Consider the following 16690-nt stretch of genomic DNA (forward strand, 5'->3'; position numbering starts at 1 on the left):
ACAAATTACGTTTGTACATACACACATGTACAAAATAGAATATCCTAGACACTCTTCAAGCTTTTTATATAAAAATATATTCTGTATACTTTACCTTTTTTTTTGTCTTAAGTAGAACAGTTAAAGCTCAAAAGTTAGGTGAAGGCAATCTTCAAATAGCCATAGTCTTTCAATTAGATAATGTGTTCTGCTAAATTGAAGGAGTGTTTTAAGTATTCATTTTAAAGCCAAATAACATTCAAAACACATAGAAGTTTAGGTGAAAATTTTAAAAAGGAAAGAAGATAGTATTCTGATAATAGTGAACTAGCCTTGTTCTTCTATTGGAGGTACTTACCAAAACCAAACCCATTGCTGTCGAGTCGATTCCCAATCATCGCGACCCTAAAGAACAGAGCAGAACTGCCGTGTAGGATTTCCAAGGCTGTAATCTTTATGGAATCAGACTGCCACATCTTTCTCCTGTGGAGCGGCTGGTGGGCTCAAAATGCCAACCTTTCCTTTAGCAGCCAAGCGCTTAACCATTGTGCCACCAGGGCTCCTTGTTAGAGGTACTATAGGCTGAGAAATTTAGGAAAAGAAATGTCCAGTGCAATATTAGTGGTATAGTAGAATAATTTTCTCTTTCACTTACCAAACCCTGTTGTAGGGCATAGTGCTCTTGGCTGATAAAACCATCCTTCATGGGCTAAAAGGACTTGATGAGCATGTGATAAAAGTAGAGCTGACAGTGGTGTGCATGTAAGAAGCTCTAAACGTTGAGATAATTCTTCACTTCTTTCCTTAACCTATTGCATTTTTCCCAGTGCACCCACAAGAATTTGAAAACCTTGGAGATTAAATGTTTGAAAGATCCTCAAGCCCATCCCATCCTTTTCATTCTTACAACCATTCCCCACTCAATCAAGCACCTCATTACCTTTTTTTGTGGAGCACGGCGGTTGTCTCCTGACTAGCATTCCTAACACCAGTTTCTCCCTTCTCCAGTTCATTTGGTAAAGTACTTCCATGTTAATCCTTGTAAAATATAGCACCTCTGATTACGTTACTCTTCAACTCAAAAATTACTTTCTCTACAAAGCCAGACTCTCCACCTTTCAAGACTGTTCATGATCTGGCCCCAGCCTACCTTTCCAATCCTTCCTTTCTACATACACCCAGTGTTCCAAGCAAACCATATGTATCCCTTTCCAGTCCTTTCTTCCTCATCTCTACGTTTCCAAGCTATGCTCAAGATCCAGTTCAAATGCCTTGTCCTCAAAGTATTCTGAGCCTCTTAGTGAAGTTCTCTCTGCTATATGTTATTCCTGTCCTTTTAATGAAAAACCACTTTTGGTTATTTGTGTGTGTCTTATTTTTCTCTTTTGATGGAAAGTCCTCTGAAGGTAGTGTATCTTAGTTTCTTCTACTCTGACTATAATTTTTTGCTCGCAGTGAGCACTCAACTGTGTACTTTTTCAGGGACTACAGAATGAGGTAATTGCATTCACAGTCCAGCTGCTACTCCAATCCCAGTACCAGATACTGTTCTGCCATTTCTGAAACAGCATACCTAATTACTATTCCTATTCTTTGAAGTTGTCAAACATTTCTTTACTACAGAAGCATACTTGATATGAAGCATAATGTCTTTTTTAGAAAATTCAACCCGTATTATCTGAGTCTAGTACCTTGAGATTTACTTGTAATGCTAAAACTTAAAAGTAAGCAAAATGTTAGCATACCTTTCTAGGAAATACTTGCTCTTACTTACCTGGGCCATAAAAAAAAGAATCAGATTCTAAAATCAAAGATTTGTCAAGCCATACAAAAACTTCAGTGATGAATTCAATTATTTAATAGCAGGGGGAAAAGGGAAAACATTCCTGACTTCTCATAGGGTGATCTACATAAAAGAGAAAAGGAGCTGAGTCTGGAGAAGGAGCAGAATAAACGTCTTTGGGATCGAGACACTGGCAACAGCATCACCATTGACCACCTGCGACGTGAGCTGGATGACAGGAACATGGAGGTGCAGCGCCTGGAAGCGCTTCTCAAGGCCATGAAGAGCGAGTGTCAGGGGCAGATGGAGAGGCAGGTCAGGCGGGATGTGAAAAGGCTTTGCTCACTCTGGTCTCTTCGGGTGGGTGAGGATGTATTTTATGTCATATTAGACGAAGTTTTTTTGAAACATATATGGGCCTATTTTACAGCTGTAGATTCTGAACAATCTAAAAAAAAAAAAAAAACCTGTTGTTTATGTCTATATTTTTGATCACTTATTACACTAAAAATATTAAGCTTTTTATCTCATTCAGGCATTGCTGAATAACTCAACTTCCATCCATTTGTCTTTTTGTTTCCACCTAGAAATTGGTAACCAAACAATGGCTTATTTCTGCTGCAGAAAAGCTGTCAGTATCAAAGCATAGAGAGATCTGAAGAGCAGCAGAGTTGAAAGTTTCCAGCAGATGTTTTTTGTTTTTGTTTTCCCCCCAAAAGAGGTTTTTCCTTCTTTTTCCCCAAAACTGACTGAGGCTTGTATAGCCACAGGATGAGTGCACTCAGTTACAGTGCACCAATAGAAAAATGTGGCCTGCTTTATTAACAGCAGTGGAGCTTCAGTAGTGGAAAGATACAGTTAATGCCAGTTACTGCCGTAGAGACAGAAAGCATCACATAAAAGTGTAAGCTTCCCAAAATGTGAAAGCAAACCAAAGGGACCAGACTTGGCTTAGATCCAGACAAAGCTTTTTCCCTATTCTCTGGCCTAACCTGGGCAGGAAGAAAGATGAAAGGAACAACTGGAAGTTAGAATCTTACTCTTTTTCAAAGGAAGACTAGAGAATGTGAATGTGTGTTGGGTAAAAGCCATTATTCATTTTCCCTCAGAGGTATAATTAAGGGACAGGATGGAGGGAAATAGAGAATAAGGATAGTTATCTTCAATCCTACAACCTTCCCCGCTGTTGCCAGTGTTAAATGGGCACAGAAAATGTCCTCAGAGGAAACGTCTCAAGCTCCCCATCCTAAAAACCACTGTAGTGGAGCACTGTTAAGTCCTCTCCAGCTTGGTCTAATTAATGCATGTCATTATTAGATCTGGAGTGCTGCACAGCAATGTGGTAATCTAACTAGACATTATCGAATTCATGATTTCAGGTTTTTGAGTTAACTTATATTTCCTAAGGTTGCCTATACTTATCCTCCCAAATCCATGAAATTCTCTTTTCTTTAACAATCAGATGGCAGCAATTCAGGGAAAGAATGAAAGTCTAGAAAAAGTGTCCTCCTTGACTGCTCAGCTTGAATCCACCAAAGAGATGCTTCGCAAAGTAGTAGAAGAGTTGACTGCCAAGAAAATGACTCTGGAGAGCTCAGAGAGGACTGTGTCAGACCTCACAGCTTCCCTCCAGGAAAAAGAGAGAGCCATTGAGGCTACCAATGCTGAAATCACAAAGCTCCGCTCCCGGGTAGACTTGAAATTGCAGGAGCTGCAGCACTTGAAAAACGAAGGGGATCACCTCAGAAATGTGCAGACAGAATGTGAGGCCCTCAAGCTGCAGATGACAGAAAAGGACAAGGTGATCGAGATTTTGCGACAACAGATTGAAAATATGACGCAGTTGGTTGGCCAGCATGGACGAACTGCTGGTGCCATGCAAGTGGAGAAGGCTCAACTTGAGAAAGAGATTAATGATAGGAGGTTGGAACTGCAGGAATTTAAGGTCTGTATAGTTTTTGGTGGTTTAGCTTCTGAAGTACCTAATTTACTGAAAAGGGGTTCTTGGGGCTTGTGAACCCTCTGAAATTGTTTAAAAGTATTTGTGTCTATGTGCATACATGTGTTTTCGTGAGAAAGGATCTGTACTTTTCTCAGATTCCCAAAGAAGTGTTTGGCCCCAAAATGGTTCAGAACCTACCGAAAGAGAAGAAAATTTTCAGAAAATCCAGCTTTGCCATGAAACCTTTCCTGATCCCACGGTTTCATGTATTTTCTCCATCTTCAGACTGACCTAAGTTTGACCTCCATCTCTCACAGCTTAATAGCTGTAAAACATTAAATTGTTTGCTGAATCTTGGCTTCTATATCTGTAAAACAAAGCTAAACAAGCAAACAAAACAAAAAAATCCGAACAGGTTACTGTGAGGCTTAAATGAGAAAGTATGTATGAAGGACTTAGCCTAGTTCCTGGCTTGTAGACAGTCCTTATCCTTATTTGTTCCCTTCCCCCATCCCCATTCCATGCCATTCTGAACTTTATCACACTCTATTTGTATCTGTTATAACCTGGCTCACATTCTATATTGTAATGTGTGTGTGTTTAAATAGCGGTATCTCCTTTCCCTACGAGACTGCAGACTTCTTCAAGTAGGGTGCACATGCATCTTTGTACCCTCTGCCACATGTCTTTGTGCCTTGCACCCAGCAGATGCTCAGTAAATATTTATCAACTTTAAAACAAATGAATGTGTTTTTTAAATTTTGATTTCCTAAGCTTTATGCCACCTGTATCTCTGACTTGGTGACAGGAAACAAATCACAGAACTTTAGATGTCTGTTTCCTCATTTAAGAAACAGGGCCAGTGATAGATTATTACCTAGCTGATGGAAATATACAAGTTCACTGCATATAGAACTGGAATTGTCTGTTTTTTTTAAGTTTTTACTTGATTATACCATGAGATTTTTTTAAATTGCCAAACTCAACATGAAAGGGACATATAAAGGCTTTGCAATGGCCAATTCTACAACTAAAACTTTAGAATAGGTTTATATGTAGGGCAGAAGGAAGAGAAAGAGTGATTCTTCTACCTCCCTGCCTAAAAATATGGATTGCTAGTGTTGTATAAGGGTATAAACAAGTGGGAGAATCCTAGACACTAAAAATCAAGTCAATTTAATCCTCATAAAAACTAATGAGTCATGTACTATTATTACTCCATTTTACAGATGAAAAAACTGAGACTCAGAGAGATTAAATAACTTGGATGAGGGCAGCACAACTTTGGTATCTGATCCTGGGCAGTATATGGGCAGATGCTATATAGTGCAGTGGTTCTCAAACTTTGGCATGCACCATAGTCACCTGGTTGTTGTTCTTGTTGTTAGGTGCCATCATGTCAGTTCCAACTCATAGTGACCCTATGCACAACAGAACAAAACACTGCCCAGTCCTGCACCATCCTTAAAATCGTTGTTATGCTTGAGCCCATCGTTGCAGCCACTGTGTCAATCCGTTCTCGTTGAGGGTCTTCCTCTTTTCCACTGACCCTGTACTTTACCAAGCATGATATCCTTCTCCAGTGACTTATCCCTCCAGACAACATGCCCAAAGTATGTAAGATGCAGTCACACCATCCTCGCTTCTAAGGAGCATTCTGGTTGTACTTCTTCTAAGACAGATTTGTTCATTCTTTTGGCAGTCCATGGTATATTCAATATTCTTCACCAACATACTTCAAAGGTGTCAATTCTTCTTCGGTCTTCCTTATTCATTGTCCAGCTTTCACATGCATATGATGCAATTGAAAATACCATGGCTTGGGTCAGGCGCACCTTAGTCTTCAAGGTGACATCTTTGCTTTTCAACACTTGCAGCAGATTTGCCCAGTGCGATGCGTCTTTTGATTTCTTGATTGCTGCTTCTGTGGGTGTTGATTGTGGATCCAAGTAAAATGAAATCCTTGACAACTTTCATGATGTTGCTTATTGGTCTAGTTGTGAGTCACCTGGAGGGCTTGTTAAAACACAGTTTGCTGGGCCCCATTCTCACTGTTTCTAATCCAGTAAGTCTAGGATGGAACCTCAGCCTTGGAGTTTCTGACAGGGTGATGCTGGTGCTACCGTAGGTCCAGAGAGCACATGTCAAGGTCTAGTGTGAGAGTAGCTCACAGAAATGTGGACTGCCTCCACACTGAGGTATGGGAACTTGAAATGGGCCTTGAAGAATGGGCAAAAACTAGGCAAAGAGAAGGAAGGGAGGCATTCTAGGCAAGGGCAGGCAGCTTAGTCTATAATTTAGCCTACAGATAGTGTGGGAGCCAATAAGGTTTTAGGGTGGAGAGGAGGAGATGACATGAAACGAGCATTGTTGAGGGTAGGTTAATCTGGCATCCTAAAGATTGATGGATTGGAGAGGGTTGAAACTAGTTTTAAAGTCCCAGATATGGAACTTGAGCAGCTTCAAGACAAGATTTCCTAGGTGAGAAGAACTTTACACAGATGCAAAGAATATAGGTTAAAAGCTAGAGCTTTAATGCTATATCTACTTCCTCCAAAATCCAGTGAGGAAGAAAAGAAGGAGATCCTAGCCACAGAAGATGGTTAGTGTCATGGTTTCTAACATCTTTAGGCACACACTAACAGCAAAGAAGCAGGGTGAGCTTTCTCCCAATAATTGTGGGCCCTCTGTAGATTCTTTCTCACAAGGCCAGGAGGAACTGAATGTCTACCAGAAAGCTGGTCCCAGGAGGTGGAACAAGAGTAGCACATGCCCAGGACATGTTCTGTTGCTTCAGGCTATCCCAGGGAAAGCCCTTCTCTTGTCCTGCCGCTTGAGTCCAGCTGGATTTAGTTTGACAATTACCACATCAGACTTGACTTTAGGATGTTTACTGCCCAGGCCCATCAAAGATGGGCAGTGAGACAAGCCTGGAGCACCACGTGATTCTTCTTTAAACAGTTAAAAGCTTGTCATATGTTTACATCTCAAACATAGCATTGGCCACTACAATTAAACTGCTGTTATGCAGTCAAGTTACATTGGTTAGTTTTATATTAAAGGCCAACAGTCCTCAATTTGGGAGGACAATCTGATGACCAGAGAGTGTAAATTTCTCTTCAAAGGACATTTGCTTGGAAGAATCTAGGCTAGCTATGTCCACTAGAAATATGAGTCATATGTGTAATTTAAAGTTTTCTAGTAGCTACATTAAAAAAAAAGCAGGTGAAATTAATTTTAATAACATTTTATTTAACTCTATATCCAAAATATGGTGATATTTTTATATTGTAATCAATATAAAAAGTTACTGGTATTTAACACTCTTTTTTTATATGAAGTCTTTGAAATCCGGTGTGTATTTTATACTCACAGCACATTTCAACTTAGACTAGCTATATTTTCTCGATAGTCACACGTGGCTAGTGGCTACTGTATTGGACAACACAGAACGAGGTCCTGGGAAGAGAAGGGTTCACTGTAGGAACCTCACCAACACAGAGAGAAACCAGTATGAGGATAATCCAAACTTGGAGGTTGGGAAGGAGTTGGTGAACAATTGGTCGTAAGGGGTGGAGGGAAAACCAAAGCAGATGTAAAAGCTTCAATCTTAAGTGTCTGAGAAACCGGAAAAACAATAGCACCCCTAACAGAGAAGAGTCAGGAAGAAGTCAAGAAGGAAAGCCCTCTGTGAGGAAAGAGTAAGAGTGGCTTGGTCAGAGTTTGCAGAGGCACACCCAGCTTGGAATTTCTGGCAGTTAGTTGGAAGTCCAGAAATAGAGTTTCCGTATTCGTATTCCCCAGTCTATTCAAAGGACCAGATCCAACCAGTGCTAACCGCCCTAACCCACCAACTCTCTCACTTGCTTTTACAATTGCCTTCTACTGATTTCCCTGTTTCCACTCTTACCCCTTTCCTATCACTGTTTATTCTTCACACGTTTAAAAGTGTTATATATTTAAAACATTTTATCACCCCATGCTGAGAACTGTCCCATAGCCTGTTAGAGTGAAATCTCAAGTTCTTACATTCCCTCTAAGGCCACTTTGGCCTTGCCCATGGCTCCCTCTCTGACTTCATCTCCTATTACTTCCCCCAGGCTCACTTAACTCCAGCCGTACTGACAGCCATGCTGTACCTCAGACACATTACCTGACCTAGAATTCTCCCCCAGCTATTCACATGGCTTGCTCTTTGACTCCCTTGAGGTTTCTGCTGAAATGTTTGCTCATCAGAGAGGTCTTTCCTGACCAACTATGTCAGGATCCCCAAGACCACCCCCCATGTTCAGTGATTCACTAGGAAGACTTTCAGGATTCAGAATATAAGTTGTACCCACGGCAATGATTTATTTCAGCAAAAGGACACAGGAAAATTAGCAAAGGGAAGAGGCATATGGGGTGAAGTCCAGAAAAATCAGAAACATACTTCCAAGCTTCCTCTCTTAATAGAGTCACACAGAACTCACTTAATTCCCCCAGCAATGAGTTGTGACAAAACCAAAAACCAGACCAAACCCAGTGCTGACAAGTTGATTCAGACTCATAGCGACCCTATAGGACAGAGTAGAACTGCTCCATAGAGTTTTCAAGGAGCGCCTGGCAGATTCAAATTGCCGACCCTTGGGTTAGCAGCCGTAGCACTTAACCACTATGCAACCATGGTTTCCAAGTTGTGACAACACATGTAAAATGTTCCAACCAGGGAACCTTATTACTGACTCAGTGCCTAGGGTTTCTACTGGGAGCTGGTCATGTAGGCTCTCTGCCTGGTGTGTATGCAAATTCCAGACTCCCAGGAGGAAAGCAGGTGTTCAGGATAAATCATATTTTTTACACCAACAGTTTAGACACAGTGAGCCACTCTTATTGGTTAGGGTGGTTGAAACCCTCCTGAAATCCATGTTCCCTGACACCAGCCAAAGATCAACCTTCCAAGCAGGCCTTTCTAAAGATAGCAATCTCAGGCCTGATATGTGAATTTTTTTTGTGCACACCAACTTACCTCAAGTAGCATTTCCAACCCCACATGGACTCTCTACCCCCTCGCTTTTCTTTCTTATTCTTCTTGTCACTTACTATTACCCAGTGCCGTCGAGTGGATTGCGCTGACGTTAAATATTTGTTGCCTATCTGTTCTCACTAGAATATGAGCTTCGTGGGGACAAAGGCATTGTTTGTTTTGTTCACTGCTATACAGGACCAGCACTAGGGAGAGGTGAGCCAAAATTAAAGGAGGTCCTTACCAGACGCCTCACTTGTCTCACCCTAGTCCCAGCCCTGCTACTGTATCCTCAGTGGATAAAGTAGTGCATGGTACGAAGTATGTGCTCAGTAGATATTTTTTGAATGAATGAATGAATATGTTGAATAGGAATAATGAAGGGCTGTGGCAAATGAGACTGGGCATTGATATCTAAGATTAAAAGAAAGGTAAAATAAATATTCTTTGTTTTCCCCACTTACTATTGCTGCTTTAAAATAGAATACAAATTTAGTATCCTGGGAAATATTGGAGATACTAAAATTATAGCTACACATGTATATATTTTATTTCCTTTTTTCTCCTTTGTATTTTATTCATATATTTAGATTTTAAAAGATAAAAAAGAAGCAAAGATACGGGAACTTGAGGCCAGAGTAAGTGACCTGGAACTGGAAAAGGTGAAGCTGGTGAATGCAGGCTCTGAGCGGCTCCGTGCAGTGAAGGACATCAAACAAGAGAGAGACCAATTATTAAACGAGGTGAAAACCTGTAGGAGTGAGTTAAACAGTCTTACAGGTATGTTGCTTTGGCTCAAATTCTTCTGAAAAATAGGAGTACTATCACTGAAGTCTAATTTTGACTCTAGGACTATTGCAAAAGAATAGTTTCTCCTCCCACATTACAAATGCAGATAGTTATGCTGCCCCATTGGAGTTATTCATGGCCTGAAATCCTGGTAGTTTTCCACGAAGAGCCTCCAACTGTGTTACATTCACTAACCATTAACTTTAGTTAATCCTCAAAAACCAAAAAACCAAACCCAGTGCCATCGAGTCGATTTCGACTCATAGCGACCCTATAGGGCAGAGTAGAACTGCCCCGTAGAGTTTCCAGGGACCGCCTGGCGGATTCAAACTGTCGACCGTTTGGTTCGCAGCCATAGCACTTAACCACTACGCCAGCAGGGTTTCCAGGTAACCCTCAGAGCCCATAAAATTCTGTATGAGTTTCCAAGAGAAGGGTAAGGTAAATGAAAACATACTGTCCTTTAAGTCAAATAGTTTCATTAGAGGTTTAATAATGAAGCAACATGTATAAACAGATTTATGGACATTTATTGAAAGAAAATAATCCAAGTCTTTAAATTAAAAATGAAACATGATTGGTATGGTACAGGCATCGTTTACTTCACATACACACAAAGTCAATGATTACTGAGCATTTACTATGTCAGACACTGTGACAGGCCCTGGAAACATGACAAAGCTCACAGTCTGGTTGGAAAAACAGGCACATATAGGAATGCATTACAACACAGTGGGTGAGGTACAGTGGAAGGTGGGTAAGTACAGTAGTGAGTACAGTGGAGGTGCTGGGTACAGCGGTCTCACCTCTACCTCCTGTAGAAGGTGATGTCCGTATTGGGTTTGAAATAGGAATACGAGTTTGGCAGGTGAAAAAGAGGTAGAAGGATGTTCCAGGCAGAGAGAGCATATGGGCAAAAGCATGGAGGCGTGAAATAATATGATGTGGCCTCAGAAGTATTGGTTGGAGCAAAAGTACAAATGAATGAGGGATAAAATTTGAGGCAGAATAGATAGGCAGAGTCAGACAATGTGCGCCAACCATATTAGATAGGAAATTGTTGTGATCAGATTTGAATTTTAAAAGGACTGAGTTGACAGGTAGATTGGAGAAAGGCAAGGCTAGAAGGACAGAGAGTAACCAGTTAAGAAGGGTTTTGCTGTAGTCCTGGGGAAATATGATGAGAACTTGAACTAAAGCAGTGGCAGTGAGAATAGGAGGAGAGGGAAGAATTAATAATATTTTAGGAGATGGAATCAGTAGGCCTTAGTGATTGGAGGCATTGAGTATGGGTTTCAGGTTTTTAGTTTGTGCTGTTGAGAGAAGAATGATACCAACAACTGGTAGAGAGAAACAGACAGAAGAGGAGGCTTGAGAGTAGGAGAGTGAGATGCAATTGGTGTGATTCAGGTGGTTGAAGACATCCACATGGAAACATCTGGGTAGACAAGGCTGGATCTCAGCAAAAAGGTCTTGGCTGTGTTTGTTCCCTTCCTATATAAATCTCTCATATATAAACACATATATGAATAAATGTGTGTGTGTGTATTCTAGTATATCAATAAAAGTTTCCTCAGGTATTTTGTTAGGTACTAGAGATAAAAAGTCCAATAGGACAATGGCTGCCTCAGGTTACTTATAGGGTCACACAGATTCATCTCCATATAGATGGTGGTTAATCTGTTATAGTGGGTATGGTCATCCAGGAAGAAGGTCTTAGATTAAATAAATGTGAACCAATTACAATGGCTGGGAAGAAACAGTGGGTAATATGTGGGTAGAGGAGGAGGACCCACCCAAGCAGACTGAAAAGGAAGATCAGACACATCTAATTTGTGTAACAACTGAAGATTTAACTAAATGAGGACTCTTCCAGCTCTAAAATTTTGTGATCATTGATTACAAGTAAAATACATTTTATAACAGTGGGGTAGAAAAAAGTAACCATCTATATCGATTATCATATTGTACAGAGGACTATGAAGTCTTAAAAAGGAATTTTCGTAACAAAAGTGAAGAAATGGAAACTACCACAAATAAGCTAAAAATGCAATTAAAATCTGCACAGTCTGAACTGGAACAAACAAGAAATACGTTAAAGTCAATGGAAGGATCTGATGGTCATGGTATGTTTTATGAGGTTCCCCCCGCCATCTTCTGTTTTTAATTTTATTGGTTTAGCTTTACTAAAACACAGCCATGCATACTTGCCTACCGCCTGTTCACAGTGCTGAATGATGTGAGAAATACACAGCAGTAGGTTTTAATGACAGGCATACTCTACATAAATGATTTATTTGTGGGTGACTGGCAATTCTTTGATTCCTCTTTGTGATAAGGAAACCCTGGTGGCATAGTGGTTAAGTGCTACAGCTGCTAACGAGAGGTGGGCAGTTTGAATCTGCCAGGCGCTCCTTGGAAACTCTACCGGGTAGTTCTACTCCATCCTATAGGGTTGCCAAGAGTCGGAATCGACTTGACGGCACTGGGTTTGGTTTTAGTTTCTGTGATAAAAATGGAAGGAACCCTGGAACTGAACTAAGCTGAGGGGTCCCTTGTCACCACCTAGACCTGTTCACTTTGTTTTGCTCCCCATGCTAATGCAGAGAGATAAGAAGATTGTTGTTTCATCTTATTCACACCCTTGTTAGTATGACTACGTTATCTGACCATAAGAATTTGTGCTTTCTCGATATTTTTTAATATCAAAAAATTTAAGAAAGTTACCTTTGAAGGCCAACTACAATCTACTGTTCAAATCAGAATTGTATTTTCTTCAAAGTGGTGAACAAATTCTGTCAGACTTCTGATCAATTAAAAAAAAAAAAATCAATGAACTGTGCCTTTATTAACCATGACTGTGACAGTTTAGGTATAAGAACTATACCTTTTAGTGAGAAATCAGACCTTTCATTCTCTCTGATAGTTTGTTTTTAAAGAATGGTGCATTTTCTTTTTTCACCTCTATGCTGGACCTCACTCAAAGCAATTGAATTTTCAAACCTCTTTCCTCAGTTTGCTGTAGGAAACAACACAGGGTCTCCTGGCCTTAAATTTTCAAGCAAGGGTGAGCTTCATATATGTTTTCAATGGCCCGTCATGTCTTAAGTATTCAGTGCCTACTACATGTGGAGAACATTCTTACCATATCACCACTGTTACAAAAATAATCGCATAATGCTGATGCTGGCAGTTTGACTACCGAGACAGCATGAGTTGCATATATATGACAGTAACCATGAGAATGGAAATTGAATGGTTTGTGATATCTCTGGAGTCCTAAGACTAATAATAGTAGATTTCCTGTGTGGTATTCCAAATATAGGTTTCTGGAAAAGTCATTTTAGTAAAAATACTGTATACATTATTTCTTATATGACATATGTATTTCTTATGTGTATAAGTATCAATATTATTGTTATCATTGGAAATACAGCAACTTAGCATGGTCGATGAAATGAATTCCAGGAGCAAAGAAACCAAAAACATCATCATGATCATATGATCTTTCCCTTCAAACTGCCCAGGTGCCTTGGAGATTCTTGCTTGTCACTACCTCATAAAGTTTAAACATCAAATTGCAGTAGCCTTGCAAAATTTAGAAATCTTAAAAGCTAAGGCACAGTTAGCTTCCCTTTTTTTTTGTTCCAGCTATGAAAGTGGCAATGGGGATGCAAAAGCAAATTACAGCCAAAAGAGGTCAGATAGATGCCCTTCAGAGCAAGATACAATTTTTAGAAGAGGCAATGACAAATGCAAGTAAGGTGAGTTCCTATCTTCACTACAGAGGAAACCAATAGTGTTCACTCACTATTCTAAAAACCAGGATAACCTAGAGCAGAGGTACAATGTACAGTGCAGAAAAGAGAAAAGCTCATTTCTGACTGGAAGAATGAGGGAAAAGTTCCTAAAGGAACACTTGAGCAAAGATCTTAAGATAGCTAGTGTTTTAAGTGCAGGAAATGGGTAAAAGGACATTCCTGGTAGAGGCACGGAATGGTTATAAACAAAGTATAGTCAGTCCTGATAGAATGTGATCTGAAAGTTTCTAAGAGTCACTGCACTATGCATTTTTGCACAATAAAGATCACAAGGCTTTTGAGGTTAGGGGTACCACACAAAGAAATCTTGTCAGTGACACATAAAACAAACTAGGAGCTTAATAAAAACAGTAGCACAGTTTTACAAATGTTAAATGGTTAAGAAATACATAAACACTACAATAAGTATGGCACTTTATATTGAAAAAGAAGTTAAGTTGGTTTGTGGAGTTTTGTGTCGGAAGGGTTGCAGTTGTGAGTCATTGTGAAGTGGTCCACAGAAGGAGTCTTCTGTAACACCAGATGTGGATGGCTGGGGCTCAGTTTATACAAAGTTAGCTAGGTAGCTGGTCGATGTTTGAAGCGCGTGTGAGTATGTTTTTTGTGTATTCCTATGCAGCTCTTTAGCTGGGTGCGGTTTTCTATGTCCCAGTGTTTCTCACCTATGAAATTGTGCATAAGCAAACACAAAATTTGGGTTATGTTCAAGTCTTTCCCCAATATATCAATCTCTGGAGTAAATTTGCATTTTTTCAAAAAAGAATTGTAACAGAACTGGTTAAAATGGAGGTGAGAAAGTAAAGGACATAAGTAGAAATAGTAAGTACAACTAAGGTAATTGCTATTTACTATCCATAATGAGCTACTGAAATACTTTTTTAGAATGGTACTTAGGGCATTAAAAGGTTACTGCCTGCTGCTATCATCAGAGATGCTTGCCTCACCTAAAGAAAGGTACTCATTGTAGCTTGATGATATTCCCTCCAAACAAAAAGAAGAAAACCTATAAAATTAATCTCTTTCTTTCTGAGGCCTTTTCTGCCCAGTTTAATTAAAAAAATAGAAGAGGAAAAATGATTGCATCTAAAATATGTATTACAATGGCAATAGCTTCTATTTATAGTAAACATTTTTCTCTACGGAAAAAATATTTTAAGAAATAAAGACTGAATAAATTGAGGTCATATTTTAACTTGACTACTATACAGTTATTTTCATCTGCCTATTGCATGGTGATTTTTTTATGGAATGAACTAATTTTAATAAAATTTTGTTTAATAACAAAGACTCTTAATAGGTATCTCAGTAAGCTCATTCTCATCACTGGACCGCAAGTTACTTGAGGGCAAGAACTGTGTGCCTTGTCTTTATGTCACAGAATCTATAATTGATATTTGTGAAATGAATATTCAACCTTGAAATAAAATAAAAATCCCCAAAAGCTTTAAACAAGTACATCATCTTTAAATCTTTTCTGTCATTTTAAACAAGTTTCAATAAAATTTGCTATGTGATTACCTGTACCTGTTGCCATCCAGCCAGTAACTCGGCCCAATTCACAATAATACTATCTCTTTCATGACAACAAAGTTATTATGTATTTTGTGGATTTCATCAAATATTTATTAAGCCTAGAAAGAAGTAATAATACTAGTAGTGATGAAAATAAGAGAAAGTACATAGTAACACAGTTCTGATGGTTCTCAACTCCAACTCAAAAGCGGTTAAATGGCATGTGGATTAAATTTTTTAGTTCAGAGTTCTTTAAATAAAACTTTTCTATCTCTACATCTCAGCATTTTTATATCAGCAGATTATTTCTGATATTTTCACCTCTGTAATTGAAGGAGAAGCATTTCCTAAAAGAAGAGAAGAATAAACTAAGCCAGGAATTGAATACTGTTGCGACAGAAAAAAACAAGATGGCCGGGGAACTGGATGTCCTTAGATCTCAGGAACGCCGTTTGAAAGAAAAGGTTGCTAATATGGAAGTTGCTCTTGATAAGGTAGCTATTCACTAAATATATAAAGTAGTTACCAACTAAATATTATTAACTACATAGAGTTGTTCTGAATGTAAGTCCTGTGTCAGTAGCAACTAAGTCTGCTAATTTGTATTGTTTTCTAATCACCTAGCACAAAGAAAGACTATATCTTATAGAGAAGGCTCCTCTGAGCCTTAAAAACATAATCATAATGTGTGCTTTTTGCAAAATTATCTTTTTCAGCCTAATACCAACCAAATCCGTTGCCATAGAGTCGATTCCAACTCATAGCGACTCCATAGGACAGAGTAGAACTGCCCTGCAGGGCTTCCAAGGAGCGACTGGTGGGTAGGAACTGCCAACATTTTGGTTAGCAGCCGAGCTCTTAACCACTGCACCACCAGTTTAGTCTAATAAGATGTGTTAATTTCCTAGGGCTGCCTTAACAAATTACCCCAACTAGATGGCTTAAACACAACAGAAACTTATTCTCTCACAGAAGTCTGAAATCAAGGTGTTGACAGGATTGATTTCTCCTGAAGGCTGTGAGGGAGAATCTGTTCCATGCCTCTCTCCTAGTTCTGCTGGCTGCTAGCAATCTTTGGCAATCCTTGGCTTGTGGACACATCATTCCAATCTCTGTCTTCTTCTTTACATTGCCTTCTCCCCTCCTGTCTCTATAAAGACACACATCATTGGATCTAGGACTCACCCAGTTAATCCAGGACAATCTCATCTCGAGATCTTTAACTTAATTATATCTGCAAAGACCCTTTTTTCAAATAAGGACATGTTCACAAGTGCTAGGCGTTAGGGCTTGGACATATCTTTTTGGGGCTGCAATTCATCCTACTGCACAGGGTCACACAAACAGTCAGATATAAGATATTAGATGTTCCTAATATCCTTAGTGGCCTGAATAAGTACATATGCCTCCATGAGTACCTAACTTACCACCAACAAATGACTTGGGGACTAGGTGGAATACAGTCTATTAATAATATTAATAAAATGATAAACTAACGCTCATGTTTGGCACTTTGCGTGAGTCCAGAAAGTACAGGCAGAGAACACAGCTTAAAGAATGAGAAGGCTGAATGACAGTGTATTATTTGTCATTGCCATTTACTATAGAGGAATCAATCTCCCTTCCTTTCACCTAAAAACTCTGGAAGCCTAAAAATCTACCAAAGTCAGTCCTTGTGATTCGTAAGCAATCAGAGCCTTCCTGCTTAGATAAAACAATCTGTCGTCTCACCTATGCCAGCTTGCTTCTTCATCCTGATACATTGACTGACTTAATGAATTCCAGTTGTGGTGATTTTTATATAAACTTTTATATGTTTGCTCATCTCATCCTTAATTCATTCATTCTTTTGAGTGCCCTCC

The 16690-nt window shown here is 39.4% G+C and overlaps 1 protein-coding gene across 1 annotated transcript in view; it reads left to right on the plus strand.

The window, feature by feature from the left end:
- The window catches only part of CCDC158 (coiled-coil domain containing 158), a 74474-nt gene that overhangs the window by 17314 nt on the left and 40470 nt on the right, over positions 1–16690 (plus strand). Inside the window, exons 9-14 of the mRNA XM_049885986.1 lie at positions 1880–2077; positions 3225–3707; positions 9297–9486; positions 11469–11621; positions 13147–13259; positions 15164–15322. Coding sequence (XP_049741943.1) covers positions 1880–2077; positions 3225–3707; positions 9297–9486; positions 11469–11621; positions 13147–13259; positions 15164–15322 — 1296 coding nt within the window. The remainder of the gene's footprint in view (positions 1–1879; positions 2078–3224; positions 3708–9296; positions 9487–11468; positions 11622–13146; positions 13260–15163; positions 15323–16690) is intronic.

Source organism: Elephas maximus, chromosome 5 (genome assembly GCF_024166365.1).
Source record: "Elephas maximus indicus isolate mEleMax1 chromosome 5, mEleMax1 primary haplotype, whole genome shotgun sequence".
In the NCBI taxonomy this organism is placed as follows: Eukaryota; Metazoa; Chordata; class Mammalia; order Proboscidea; family Elephantidae; genus Elephas; species Elephas maximus.